This window comes from Papilio polytes, unplaced genomic scaffold (genome assembly GCF_000836215.1).
Source record: "Papilio polytes unplaced genomic scaffold, Ppol_1.0 DF823980.1, whole genome shotgun sequence".
Taxonomy (NCBI): domain Eukaryota; kingdom Metazoa; phylum Arthropoda; class Insecta; order Lepidoptera; family Papilionidae; genus Papilio; species Papilio polytes.
In genome coordinates this window covers 151,909-164,068 of record NW_013525224.1, presented here as the reverse complement: position 1 = coordinate 164,068, position 12,160 = coordinate 151,909, and the positions used below count along the sequence as shown (strand labels likewise).

At 36.4% G+C, this 12,160-nt stretch overlaps 4 protein-coding genes across 4 annotated transcripts in view; 1 reads left to right on the top strand and 3 right to left on the bottom strand.

The window, feature by feature from the left end:
- Positions 1-3,597, top strand: part of LOC106101431 (xanthine dehydrogenase/oxidase-like) — a 9,115-nt gene extending 5,518 nt beyond the window's left edge. The window contains exons 12-17 of the mRNA XM_013280668.1: positions 3-42; positions 466-661; positions 734-1,500; positions 1,760-1,952; positions 3,160-3,273; positions 3,521-3,597. Of these exons, the coding sequence (XP_013136122.1) occupies positions 3-42; positions 466-661; positions 734-1,500; positions 1,760-1,952; positions 3,160-3,273; positions 3,521-3,591 (1,381 nt within the window). The 3' untranslated portion in view covers positions 3,592-3,597. The remainder of the gene's footprint in view (positions 1-2; positions 43-465; positions 662-733; positions 1,501-1,759; positions 1,953-3,159; positions 3,274-3,520) is intronic.
- A 73-nt stretch (positions 3,598-3,670) lies between these two features.
- On the bottom strand, positions 3,671-8,058 carry LOC106101631 (xanthine dehydrogenase-like). The gene is made up of 13 exons (XM_013280927.1): positions 8,002-8,058; positions 7,825-7,927; positions 7,626-7,753; positions 7,187-7,474; positions 6,956-7,117; positions 6,759-6,887; positions 6,192-6,676; positions 5,877-6,060; positions 5,586-5,781; positions 4,733-5,499; positions 4,461-4,653; positions 4,084-4,197; positions 3,671-3,972 (listed from the first exon to the last, which is right to left on the bottom strand). Exons 3-13 carry the CDS (start codon positions 7,719-7,721, stop codon positions 3,902-3,904), a joined length of 2,685 nt encoding a protein of 894 aa, XP_013136381.1. The 5' UTR covers positions 7,722-7,753; positions 7,825-7,927; positions 8,002-8,058; the 3' UTR covers positions 3,671-3,901.
- A 693-nt stretch (positions 8,059-8,751) lies between these two features.
- LOC106101430 (aldehyde oxidase 1-like) lies at positions 8,752-9,279 on the bottom strand. The gene is made up of 3 exons (XM_013280667.1): positions 9,237-9,279; positions 9,002-9,156; positions 8,752-8,931 (listed from the first exon to the last, which is right to left on the bottom strand). Exons 1-3 carry the CDS (start codon positions 9,277-9,279, stop codon positions 8,752-8,754), a joined length of 378 nt encoding a protein of 125 aa, XP_013136121.1.
- A 614-nt stretch (positions 9,280-9,893) lies between these two features.
- Positions 9,894-12,160, bottom strand: part of LOC106101429 (aldehyde oxidase 1-like) — a 7,146-nt gene continuing 4,879 nt past the window's right edge. Inside the window, exons 13-17 of the mRNA XM_013280666.1 lie at positions 11,840-12,035; positions 10,925-11,691; positions 10,582-10,774; positions 10,227-10,340; positions 9,894-10,004 (exon numbers count right to left, since the gene is read on the bottom strand). Of these exons, the coding sequence (XP_013136120.1) occupies positions 9,934-10,004; positions 10,227-10,340; positions 10,582-10,774; positions 10,925-11,691; positions 11,840-12,035 (1,341 nt within the window). The 3' untranslated portion in view covers positions 9,894-9,933. The remainder of the gene's footprint in view (positions 10,005-10,226; positions 10,341-10,581; positions 10,775-10,924; positions 11,692-11,839; positions 12,036-12,160) is intronic.

Genomic DNA, 12,160 nt, shown 5'->3' with positions numbered 1-12,160 from the left:
AGGGCTGTTGGCAAGCGGTTGCCCTGTACTACACTATTCGAGGTTTTTTTGTTTCTTTTAATGAAATTTAAACGCATTTTTGTCAATTTACATAAGTAAATTGACAAAAATTGTTGGAATGCTAAAAGAAATATAAATTTCTTTTAGCATTCCAACTAAGCTCTAGGCTTGTGCTACGATACGTCGAGTGGCGGGATTCGAACCCTCAACCACGTGATCGGAAATTCGTACCCCTAACCATCAGGCTATTGGTGCTTTGTTGTTTGTTGCTTTTGTACTTCAATAATGGATTGCACATTACAACTATACATTTTGAGATTCTTGTTGACTACGAGATTTCATGTTGTGTGTTTTACGTTTTGTGTGGCTAATTAAGTTATTTTGTTTTCCAGTTATTGAGTAATAGTAGGGTACAGTTCAAAATAACTCTATATTTATAATTTTGGAACTCTTTTGTATTCCCAGGTCGGTGTGAACGCAAAAGGCGTCATTCAGTACCTAAACTGTGACCTGTTCACGGACAACGGCTACGTACTAAACGAACCTCTTATTATGATAGGCATCTCGATTTTTAACAATTGCTACAACAAGAAAACTTGGAATTACAAATTTTATAACACTATTACGGACACAGCATCTAATTCGTGGTTTCGATCACCAGGTAGGCAGTACTATTTACTATTGAATATTTTCTTAGTAACTAACACATTGCTATGTTTCATTTTCCCATCAGGTACATTAGAAATAATAGCAAACGCCGAATTTATAATGGAAAAGATAGCTTATGAAATGTCATTAGATCCGGTTGATGTGCGACTAGCTAATCTAGATGAAGATAACAGAGAAGCTATTGAAGAAATGTGGGATAATCTAAGAGTGAAATCTCAGTACGAGGAGCGGCGCGCCGCAGTGCAGCAGTTCAACGCACAAAACAGATGGTTAAAGCGCGGACTGAGGGTCAGCTTCATGAGATGGTCGTCGGAGAACCCTCAGTATATCTCCGCAAATTTATCAATATTCTACGAAGACGGAAGCGTTGCCATCACCCACGGTGGCGTTGAAATAGGACAGGGTATCAATACTAAAGCCGCTCAAATATGTGCTTATTTTCTGAACATTCCGCTTAGTAAAATTCAAGTTAAACAACAAATCACTTTTATTTCTCCAAACGTGGGAGAAACAGGAGGTAGTGTGACGTCAATGAATATCGGTCTTGCGGTGCAGAGATGCTGCGAAATAATTCTTTGCAGATTAGAACCTATACGGAAAATATTAGGTAACCCTACTTGGGAGGAACTCGTCAAAGCCGCTTTTAACAACAATATTGATTTGCAAGCGCGAGGTACCGTCACTGCGGCGGATGCACTTCTCTACGACATTTACGGTGTTATTGTGACTGAAGTTGAAACTGACATAATAACTGGACAATCTGAAATAAAACGAGTGGATCTTATAGAAGATGTGGGACAAAGTGTTAGTCCCTTAATCGATATTGGTCAAGTAAGTGATCTTACTTACTAATGAATGTTTGGTACATTTTGTAGCCTAAACGGCCGAACGGATCTCGATGAAATTCGGCATAGACGTAGAGAATAGTTTGGAAGAACATATAGACTACTCACTTTTGTTTTTTTTTTAAATACCACTCGGACTGAGTCGTGAGCGAAAGCTAGTACTCAATAATCTTAATACCGTGTGAAATAATTTAGTTATTTCATTTTAATTTCTTGTTTTAAATGATTTGTGTTGTCTACTATAGATCGAAGGGGCCTTTATAATGGGTCTCGGGTACTGGACGTGTGAGAAAGTGGAGTATGAGCCGAGTAGCGGCGAGGTGCTCTCTGACCGCACTTGGAACTACTGGGTGCCGCAAGCTAGAGACATACCACAAGATTTCAGAGTTTATTTCAGAGAGAAATCACGTAATTACGAAATATATCTCGGAGCCAAGGGTAAGAAGCTAATTAAAGCGATTTAACTCAATATTTCCCGATCAATTTATTGTTATTAGCGGATTGTTTTTCACTTTCGGTTCACAATTTTATATTTCCTACATTTTTCGGACCAGAACATTTATTTTCAGCAAGTTAAATTATGTTCCTTTTATCGCAGTGTTTTCTGATTTTCTGCTTTTATCGATGTGAAATTAATTATCCATGCTTTTTGTTTACTATATTTTACACTAGCTGTTGCCCACGACTTCGTCCGCGTTCAGTTTAAAAGTTCAAAAGTTACGTTCGCCCCTTCATTCAACCTAACATATATAGTGTTAACTTAGTAGTACTCTACGTAATAACAGAAATCTACCGATGCAAGATTCCAAATTTCTAAGCCCGGTAGTTTGTTAGCTGATTTTTCGGTTACCTTTATTGTTTGTGTTCGCGATATCTTCTAAACTATTTCTCAAATTCAAATACTGGAAAGGACAATTTTATTCTACATTAAATTCCCCTGACAACAAACGCATTTATTTGGATAAGGATACTAAAACCAATAAAACAAGGACGCAAATAGCATGCGTTTGTTAATTCATTTTGTAAACAAAAAAGTGGTTATTGTAAGAAAACCGTTAAAGATAGGTATAATCTATCGCGGACTTTTCTGTAGAACTTTTTGAGATCTACATTTTTTTATACATATTTTTTATATAACCTTAACCGTTTAGGCAGCGTAAGCCGAGAAAAGTTTAAGTTTAGTAATTTTTTGACGCCGGCGTCCAGAAACACGCTGTTTATTAATAGTTCCTAAACATTAGTAATAATAAAATATAGCCTATGTTACTCATAGATAAATTACCTTTCTTATGGTGAAAGAATTTTTAAAATCGGTCCAGTAGTTTTTGAGTTATTTCAATATATACAGAAATACAAACTTTTCCTCTTTATAATATTAGTATAGATATAGATATAGATTTATCCATCTAATATTATAAATGCGAATTTAGAATGGATGTTTGTTAGAGTTTGTAGACTAAACGTCTAAACGGATTCTGATGAAATTTGGTATAGATGTAGCGGATAGTTTGGAAGAAGGCATAGGCTATTAGCACTTTAGTTTATTTTAATTCCACTTGTCCGGAGTCGCGGGCGATAGCTAGTAGTTTATAATAAGACGTGTTTGCGAGATAAGAAGCAGAGGTAATGTGCGTGCGTGTTGCAGCGACGGGCGAGCCCGCCACCAGCCTGGCGGTGTCGGCGCCGCTCGCCGCCAGGGAGGCCGTCGCCGCGGCCAGGCTGGACTCTGGAATACCCACTACACAGTGGTTTCAAATTGGTAAGAATATAATATTTTGAATCATACGCAGTAATCTTACTAATATTACAAATGCGAAAGTTTAAATAGATGGTTGAGTGGACGGTTGTTTGGTAGAGTTTGTGGTCTAAACGGCTGAATGGATCCTGATGAAAGGCATAGTCGGGAAGAACAGAAAGACGAAAGCTAGTAACTGATATATTTTTTTAAAGTAAGAAAACCTTTGTACTTACATATGTGAGAATAACGTCAAAAATTATTTCTCCAGACGGTCCATACACGACCGAACAGATTTGTTTGGCAGCGGCTACAAAGTTTGAAGACTTCAAATACTATTAACACAAAGACAAGTTTTTCGAATAAAATGTATAAAATAATGAGACAATTAAAATGAAAAGTAATAAAACATTTATTGTATTATCAAATGATGTGTTTTAATTGTAACTTAATTAAAAACCTGTTCAGTATCACTTGAAATAGCTTGCCTGATGTATTGTGACGTCTGAACGAAGGCTGAGACTCACGAACTTCAACGAGAATGGCAAAATAACCGAATGTAATAAAAATATGAGATATCAGTTGTAAAAAATTAACATAAAGCAATCAATAACAAAATTATCTCTTTTTTAGCTTTACAGTATTAATTAAACTAATTAAATTTGAAATCTTCGTATTTGGTATCAGCAGCTAAACAGATACGTTCCACGGTCCAAGGTCCATCTAAAAATAAAAAAAGTAATACATGTATTACATAAAATCAATAATGGATATACGGTATGAAAGCTATTTTTACAATTTTCTAATCTTATAATTCTTAAATAATTATCTTACCAATTTGAAACCATTTGGTTGGAGATATCCCAGAGTCGGACCTGGCTGAAGTTATTGCTTCTCTCATTGCGAATGTCACGCCCACTGACAAACACATCGGCGGTTCTCCAATCGCTTGAAAACGTAAATTAATCAGTACTTCAATTTACTATACGTATTAATTTACTATATGTAAAGAGATCTAATAATGTTGGTCTTTAAAAATATTTAAAGCCACAAGACGCGTCGTCGTTGCACAACATGTATGACTTACTCAGTTATCAAAGAATTCTGAAGTTGGTAAAACTACAAATAAATATAAACAAGATATGTCTGAAACTGGGGCGGAGATATTGTTCTATAAACACTTTAAAAAAATGTTAAAATGTTGGCGGTACCTTTAGACCCTAGAAAAGCCGAAGGTCCTTGGGATTTTTTTTTAAAACTAATCCGAAAGTCCTGCGGTATATCTCTCGCTTGTGGCACGAAATAATTCCAGGTCCGATTTGTCAAATTTTCTCCGGTCTTAGGATCATATACTAAATGCTCACTCGTGCAATATCCAAGACCCATAACAAAAGCTCCTTCTACCTAAAATAATACATATATTTACCCAGTTATGTCATAATTACAAACATTATTATAAATAAGGCATATCTATTATTCTCACTTGACCAACATCCACGTCCTGATTGACACTCATGCCTGCATCTTCTAATAAGTCAACCCTGGTTACTTCAGACTGGCCTGTTAAAATGTCAACTTCTACTTCAGTAACCGCTACACCGTATACATTAAAATTCTGAACATCGTTTCGATTAACAAAACCGTGCGCCTGCAGATTTACGTTTTGTTCATGTGCAGCAACGATAAGTTCCTTCCAAGTCGGGTTTCCAAGTTGCTCTCGTATAGGTTGCAGTCTTTCCAATAACTCTTTGCAGGCTTTTTCTACACCTAAAGAGGTAAATATCGAGGCTAGACTTCCACCGGTTATGAATCCGTTACATGCAATTATAGTATTATTTGGCTTAATTTTTATAAGGCTTAGGGGTATTTTTAAAAAGTAAGCGCAAACTTGAGCCGCCTTAGTATTGATACCTTGACCCATTTCGACGCCACTGTGTACGATATCTACAGAACCATCGCCGTGATAGACTGATAGAGTGGTGATGTATATTGTAGTGCCAGCTGGAGACCATCTCATCAATGAAAACCTTAAGCCTCGTTTCTTCCATCTATTTTCTTTATTGAACTTTTCAACCTGGAGCCGTCGACTAGCATAATCTGAGCTTCCTTTTATTGTGTCTATCATTTCTAGCAAATCGCTGTAATTGTCTGTATCCAAATTGGCTAAACGTACTTGAAGAGGATCCACTGACATCTCGTATGCTATTCTTTCCATAATACATTCAGCCATAAAGATAGCTTCCAATGAACCTGAAGCAATCAAAATGATTAAACGTTTTGTGTAGAAAATATGAGATTCGATAAATAATCAGATTTTATGGTAACGCAATGATAACCTGGAGCCCTGCACCATGAGTTGGAGGCGCTGTCGGTGACGCAGTTGTAGGAGGCGTACTCCCAACGCGCTGCTCTATAACAGTTATTGTAGACGCCGTCGCCGATCATTATGAAAGGTTCGTTAACAATATACCCGTTGTCTTCATAAAAATTGTATTTTAAACATTGAATGGTTCCTTTATCATCAACTTCTATCTGCAAATTATTCGATAGAGACCAAGATAAAATAGAAAATATTATTTAATTAGTTAGTTAATTTGAATTTTCTGTTAATTTGATAAGAAGTTTACCTCAAAAGTAATGGTACATGGTAATCTTTTTCCGACGGTTCTCATATTAGTGGTGAGGGATTGAATAAACCGACAAGGTCGTTTTAATTTTTGAACAATCAAGTTACAAGCCACTGCCACTTGATTTGACCGCGATATCTTTATGCCAAATGCGCCACCAATTCGACGAACGTAGACATCGATACTTTAAACAAATAACATTTATTAAACTAAGCCACTCATTCGCATATTCAATAAAACGGTGTTATTTTATAATACGGATTTTAGACTGAGGGCATGAACTACTTACTATTCAACAATTTATTAAGTACTAACCAGTTTTGTTGCAAGTTCAAGGCTCGAGAAGTCGTTACTTGTACACTGTCTATCCATTGAGATGAAGGACGCACTTTCATCCCTTGCTCCGTCGGTTGTGAAACACATACTAAGGTTTCCATACTGAAATGATACTGGCCGTATATAGTGTTCTCTCCGGTTATCTTTTTACAGACTTTAGTCCCTCTGTCTGTGGCAGCATGCGTTGTGTACAGAGTACGTCGGCTAGAGTCATCTTTGACTATCTTAATATCCAGTATCGGCTTTCGAACATTGCTGTACTTGGCGGTTACCAATTTAGCGGCAACGTCTGCTATGTAGCGTGTTTCTGCTACAATTATTCCTATAGCTTGGTTGTAATATTTAATTTCCTTGGCACACAATAATTCCTCGTCTTTTTCATAAAACACCGTACCCGCCGGTGTAAATGAATTTACACAAGGTATGTCTTTTGCTGAATAAAATGCTATGACGCCAGGTTGCTTCTGAGAAATCAGACACATTCATTTTAATTACGGGTTTTTATACATACTACACTAAATACAAAACGCCTTTTTTTAAACTTACCAGAGCCTCGCTTGCATCAATGGATTCCAAAGTTCCCAATGGTACTGTGCTCAATACAAACGAGGCAAATACTTCTTTAGGGATCGGTGGCACGTCTTCAGCATAATGTGCTTCTCCTGAACATTGTATCTAAACGGTAAATATGTAACTTAATGTATTTGGTAGTAAAAACATTTTTAGAGAACTGCATAACTTACCTGCGCTTCTAACTTCATAACGGGTTGGTTTAACGGCCACAAAGAAGGGTCGGTTTCAAAAGTTTGTCTACCGCTCGACAACTGCCGACTATCATGTATCTCAGTACCACCGGATTGGAACGGTAATGATAGTATATTTGGTGGACAAATTGAGAGTAAACCCTGGCAAATTTAAATAGTTGATACACTTGGAATTAAGTCCTTCATAATATTTTTGGTTGTATCACTCACCTTATAAAACAAGGAGATGGCTAAATGTTTGCGATAGGCTACCGATGGTTCCGGAGGATTTTCAGTCACAATTAGCTCTTTAATTAAACTTTGTATGGCCAACTGCAAGGTAGCGTTATCAAAAAGTGGTTTGCCTATGAGACAATTCTCTGTTTTAATTGCTCTGATAAACTTTGGAGACAATCCGCCATATGTAATTCTAGCTGAACACACTTTGCCTTTTAATGTTATTTCATACAAGAATCCAGCGTTTACTATTGCATGCGCATTTTGTGCCCGAGCTGCTATCTGCAATATTTGTTAATCCAATTGAGGGAAGTAAATACAAAAGAACATAAGAGAACCAGTGTCATCAATTCAAATGCGTAAAATCAGGGTTAAAATAGCAAACCAAAATTTTAGTTTAATTAAAATTAGTATCTAAGTGCTTTTAATTTACCTTATATGTCACAATTTTATTACTATTATTTAACGGAGGTAGCATCACATCCATAACTATTTTCCCTTTTAATTGTTGTTTAAGAAAATCCTGCATACTATACGTTCTTTTACTTAATACGGAATTTGCTGTAAAATACAAGTATAACTTTATTTATAGAATCGGCATTTATCGGTATTTAAAGTAAACACATATTTACCTATAGTAACTTGAGCTCCGACAGTCTCTAACAACAGAAATATATCCGATTGAAATTCAGGATTCCTATTTTTTATAACTAAGTTTCCAGCTATTGTTGCAATCTATAATTATCAAAACGTTATGTAGATTTAAATATAAATACGCAAAACATCTGGGAATAGTTAATATTACTTACATTGCGCACAGCTATATGAGCAACCTTTTGCAAATGTTCATTAATTGTTGATAAATAGCTAAAATTCTCTTTTTTCGACACTGCCTTAAATATTTCTATAACTTCTGTAATCGTCAGTCCTGCGCCAATCACTAAATTTTGATCAATCAGGTATTTCTTCAATTCAGACACGTTGCTAATGTCAATTAAAACTTGAGGGTACTCTGTTATTGGATAAACTCCTACGAGTACAACAAAAAGTTTGTCATATATTAGTCAATAATTTGTATCTGTCACACTCTCATGGTGTGACATGGCTCTACAATAACCATAAAATTACCTTTTGCCGTGTTTCCAGCAACCAGCATGTATGACTTGTCACCTTTAGTTTTTAAGATGTTAAATATTTCACTAACAGTTTGTACTGAATACCAATCTCTATTATCATGTAATAAGATATGTTTTACATTACTTGCGTCGATATCGTCTTTTGAAACGATACACCAATCGTCGTCTTTACAAGAACCTTTGCATACGCTACCGGTGCGGCTGCATACAGGTAGATCTTCTATGTCATCTATTGTTACCCGATCAGGGGCGTCGCTTGCGAATTTTTTAAACGCATCTAAAATCGGCCTATAGCCAGTACATCTACAGATGTTACTTGATAACGATTTCTCTATTTCTAACCTAGTTATATTAGGTTTGCTTTTTAGGAGGCTGAAATGTTAATTCAGATTTTAGAAATAAGTTTCTTCTAAATCATAGTTTTCATTCATCGGATACTAACCTATACATGGTCATGATCCAACTGGTGCTGCAGTAACCGCACTGACTTCCATTGTCTTTTGCGAGCTGAGTTTGTAACTTATGATAACCCTTAGCCTGATCTCCCAGGGATTCTATGGTCGTTATCTCCCAGTTCTGGCACGATGTGACCGATACCATACACTATGAACACAGACAGTAACAATAATCGTGAAGTAATAAATATAAAAAAGGTGAATAAGTAAATATTTACAGCGTTGACAGCAGAGTGTGGTGTGCCAGGTCGCTGCACGGACACGATGCAGGCGCCGCAGCCGGCCTCGCGACACATGTACTTGGTGCCGAAGAGGTGCAGCGACGACCGCAAGTAGTCCAGCAGACTCGTCGTGGAATCTACTTCGCATCCCACTATGCAAATCATTATAATATAATAGTAAAATATTTTTAGGACTTAAAAATAGTTACATTTCTGCTAAAACATTACTTACCCGAATATTTAACTCCATTCACTGCAAAGCAAATCCTATCCATTGTTTTACCGTCGTTGGCCCGACAATGTGAAGAATTTGTGGTTTAATAATATAATAAGTATCACTACTAAACACGTAACGTTATTAAAATGCTAATTAAAAGATAAAGGCACTACCTACTTAATTCATTATTAACTTAACTTCAAAGGTTCGAGCATTTTTACGAGTGATAAGGTTCCTTAATGACGCTTATTTGCTATTTCACAAAATGTCAATACTCGAATTTAGATAAAAACATAACTCAGATACTGCCATAGCAATGACATAGGTACTTACCACGTACCGCAACATATTTAGAGTAAAATAAAGGCCACAAAGAGGCCTCGGTGCCTCAAGGCACTCGACTGGTAATCCACAGCTCCTGGGTTCGAATACTGACATGTACCAATAGAATTTTAAAAATTTCATAAATATTTATCCCACGTTTTTACTGTTAGGGAAAAGATCGTGTTGCCTGCACATATCGCCGAAAAAAATCAAAGATGTGTGAAGTCCACCAACCCGCAGTGGGGCAGCGTGGTTGACTATGGCCTAGTCGCCCCTTACTTAGGGTAGGTTTGGTAGGTAGGTAAAAAAGCCACAAAAACAATAATTCACAACTTTTGTTTATTTAAATTGAATTACAATTTCGCTAATAGTATTTTAAAAATAAAGTTTAATTAAATTTAAATAACTCAAAGTTAGTAGCGGCTGCGAGACAGATCTTTTCATAAGTATACGGTCCATCTGTAACAAAAAAGTAGTTAAAATTGCGTTGTTGTAATATCAATTATTGCTTTGTACTCGATAGTCGAAGAGGACACCTACATACAAATGAATTGTCATAGATATTAATTAAAACGTTAGGTGCCACTACGGTACTCTACTCGTATTTCAAAATGAACTATGCGAATCACTAGCACGGAACGTATAAGAATTAAAACGTCATGTTAAAGAAAGTGATCTTACCTAAATCAAACCATTGATTGGTAGGTACACCACATTCCAGTCTTGCTGCTGAAATGGCCTCTCTTATTGCAAAAGGCACAGCTATCGCCATACATGTGGCCGGCTCTCCCGTCGCTGCAAGTTGAACAGAAATAAGTAAATTGATTAGCTAATATTTGGACAAACCCTAAAAATGGATTTAGTTAGCAAAATCTTTTTACAAAATATTCTCGAGCGGTAAGTAAATATTCAAACTTTGAAAATTCAAATTGTCAGTGCATGAATTGGCTGTGGAATGAGGTAAAATTGTATTAATGGTCTATTCCACACTCGATATTCTTGAACTGTACATATAATAGAAGACAAGATCAATTACCTTTCGATCCGAGGATAGCGTCGTTGCTGTACGATCTTTTTCTGAAATATATTCTAAGATCTTGTGGTATATCCCTCGCCTGAGGCACCCAGTATTCCCAGGTACGATTTGTCAACAACTCTCCTGTATTAGGATCGTATACTAAATTTTCCGACGTCCAATAACCAAGGCCCATTACGAATGCTCCTTCAACCTTCAAAGATATTGCTATAATTACTTTTATTATTAAGAATAAATCTAAATACTTGATCAAGGTATATTCAGAACTGACAAATTTTAGCTAATTTTATTACTTACTTGACCGACTTCACAAAGTTTAGAAAATTCAATTAAATTTACTTACTTGACCAATGTCTATTTCCGGGCTGACACTCCTTCCGACGTCTTCTAATATATCAACTCTTAGTATCTCCGTTTGGCCAGTTAATATATCTACTTCGACTTCAGCTATCGTTGCGCCGTATATATTATATTTCTGCACGTCTGCGCTGTTAACGTGAGCGTGTGTTTGCAGATCGACGTCAGCGGCGAATGCACTTTGTATCAGTTGCACCCAGCTCGGATTCGTCATTCGATTCCTCACAGGTTCCAATTTCACTAAGAAAGCCTCGCAAACTTTCTGTACACCGATACCAACGTATTGTGATGTCAAACTTCCACCAGATATAAAAGCATTCGGTGCTATAATAGTATTGTTCGCTTTGATCTGAACCATTTCCACAGGTATTTTAAGGAAATAAGCACAGATTTGCACAGCTTTAGTATTTATTCCTTGGCCCATTTCGATGCCGCTGTGAGTAAGGACAACAGTTCCGTCATCATGGTAAACTGACATGTTAATATCCAAATAGAAATTACCAACAGGAACCCACTTCATGAACGCAACTCTCAGTCCGCGTTTCTTCCAACGATTGTCTCTATTAAATTTATCGACTGCACTTCTACGTTCCGTATACTGAGAATTCTTCGTAATTGTTTCAGACAACTCTGTCATATCTTTTTGCACTTCGGGGTCGAGATTGGCCACACGCACTTGTATAGGATCTAACGTCAGTTCATAACTAATTCGTTCCATAATTGATTCTGTCATTGCTATACATTCAAGAGTACCTGTAAGAAACATAGTATGTAGTTGTATTAAACACGAAAATATTTAAGTACTACTATCTAGGGAGAAAAGGTAAAGGTTTGATAGGGTCGAAATTATGTCTAGCAATTAATTAACATTATTCTTTGATAATACTCATTGGGTTATTACCTGGAGATCTACACCAAGTATTCGACGGATTGTCGGTGGTGGTGTTAAACGATCTGTAATTCCATCTTGCTTTGTTGTAGCAATTATTGTAAATATCCGTTGTGAGGGCCAAGAAAGGTTCATTTATAATATACCCGTGGTCATCGTACAGATCGTAATTCAAATATTGCACGACTCCTTGCGAATTTACACCAACCTAGAAAAGTGGAATTTAATTATCACAACATCTTGTCTCAACTTCTCCATTTCATTATTGTTAAATGTATGATGATATATTGATAAAATCAAGCAATACAAGGACGTTGACAGCAATATTGCGAA

Coding starts and splice junctions, on each gene's coding strand:
- LOC106101631 (XM_013280927.1), bottom strand. CDS start 7,721: ATGCAGGATTTTCTTAAACAACAATTAAAAGGGAAAATAGTTATGGAT. Junction 7,118..7,186: donor CCATCTCCTTGTTTTATAAG/GTGAGTGATACA, acceptor TAAATTTGCCAG/GGTTTACTCTCAATTTGTCC. Junction 6,888..6,955: donor TTATGAAGTTAGAAGCGCAG/GTAAGTTATGCA, acceptor TTTACCGTTTAG/ATACAATGTTCAGGAGAAGC.
- LOC106101430 (XM_013280667.1), bottom strand. CDS start 9,279: ATGGATAGGATTTGCTTTGCAGTGAATGGAGTTAAATATTCGG. Junction 9,157..9,236: donor GAATGGAGTTAAATATTCGG/GTAAGTAATGTT, acceptor TGATTTGCATAG/TGGGATGCGAAGTAGATTCC. Junction 8,932..9,001: donor CACACTCTGCTGTCAACGCT/GTAAATATTTAC, acceptor CTGTGTTCATAG/TGTATGGTATCGGTCACATC.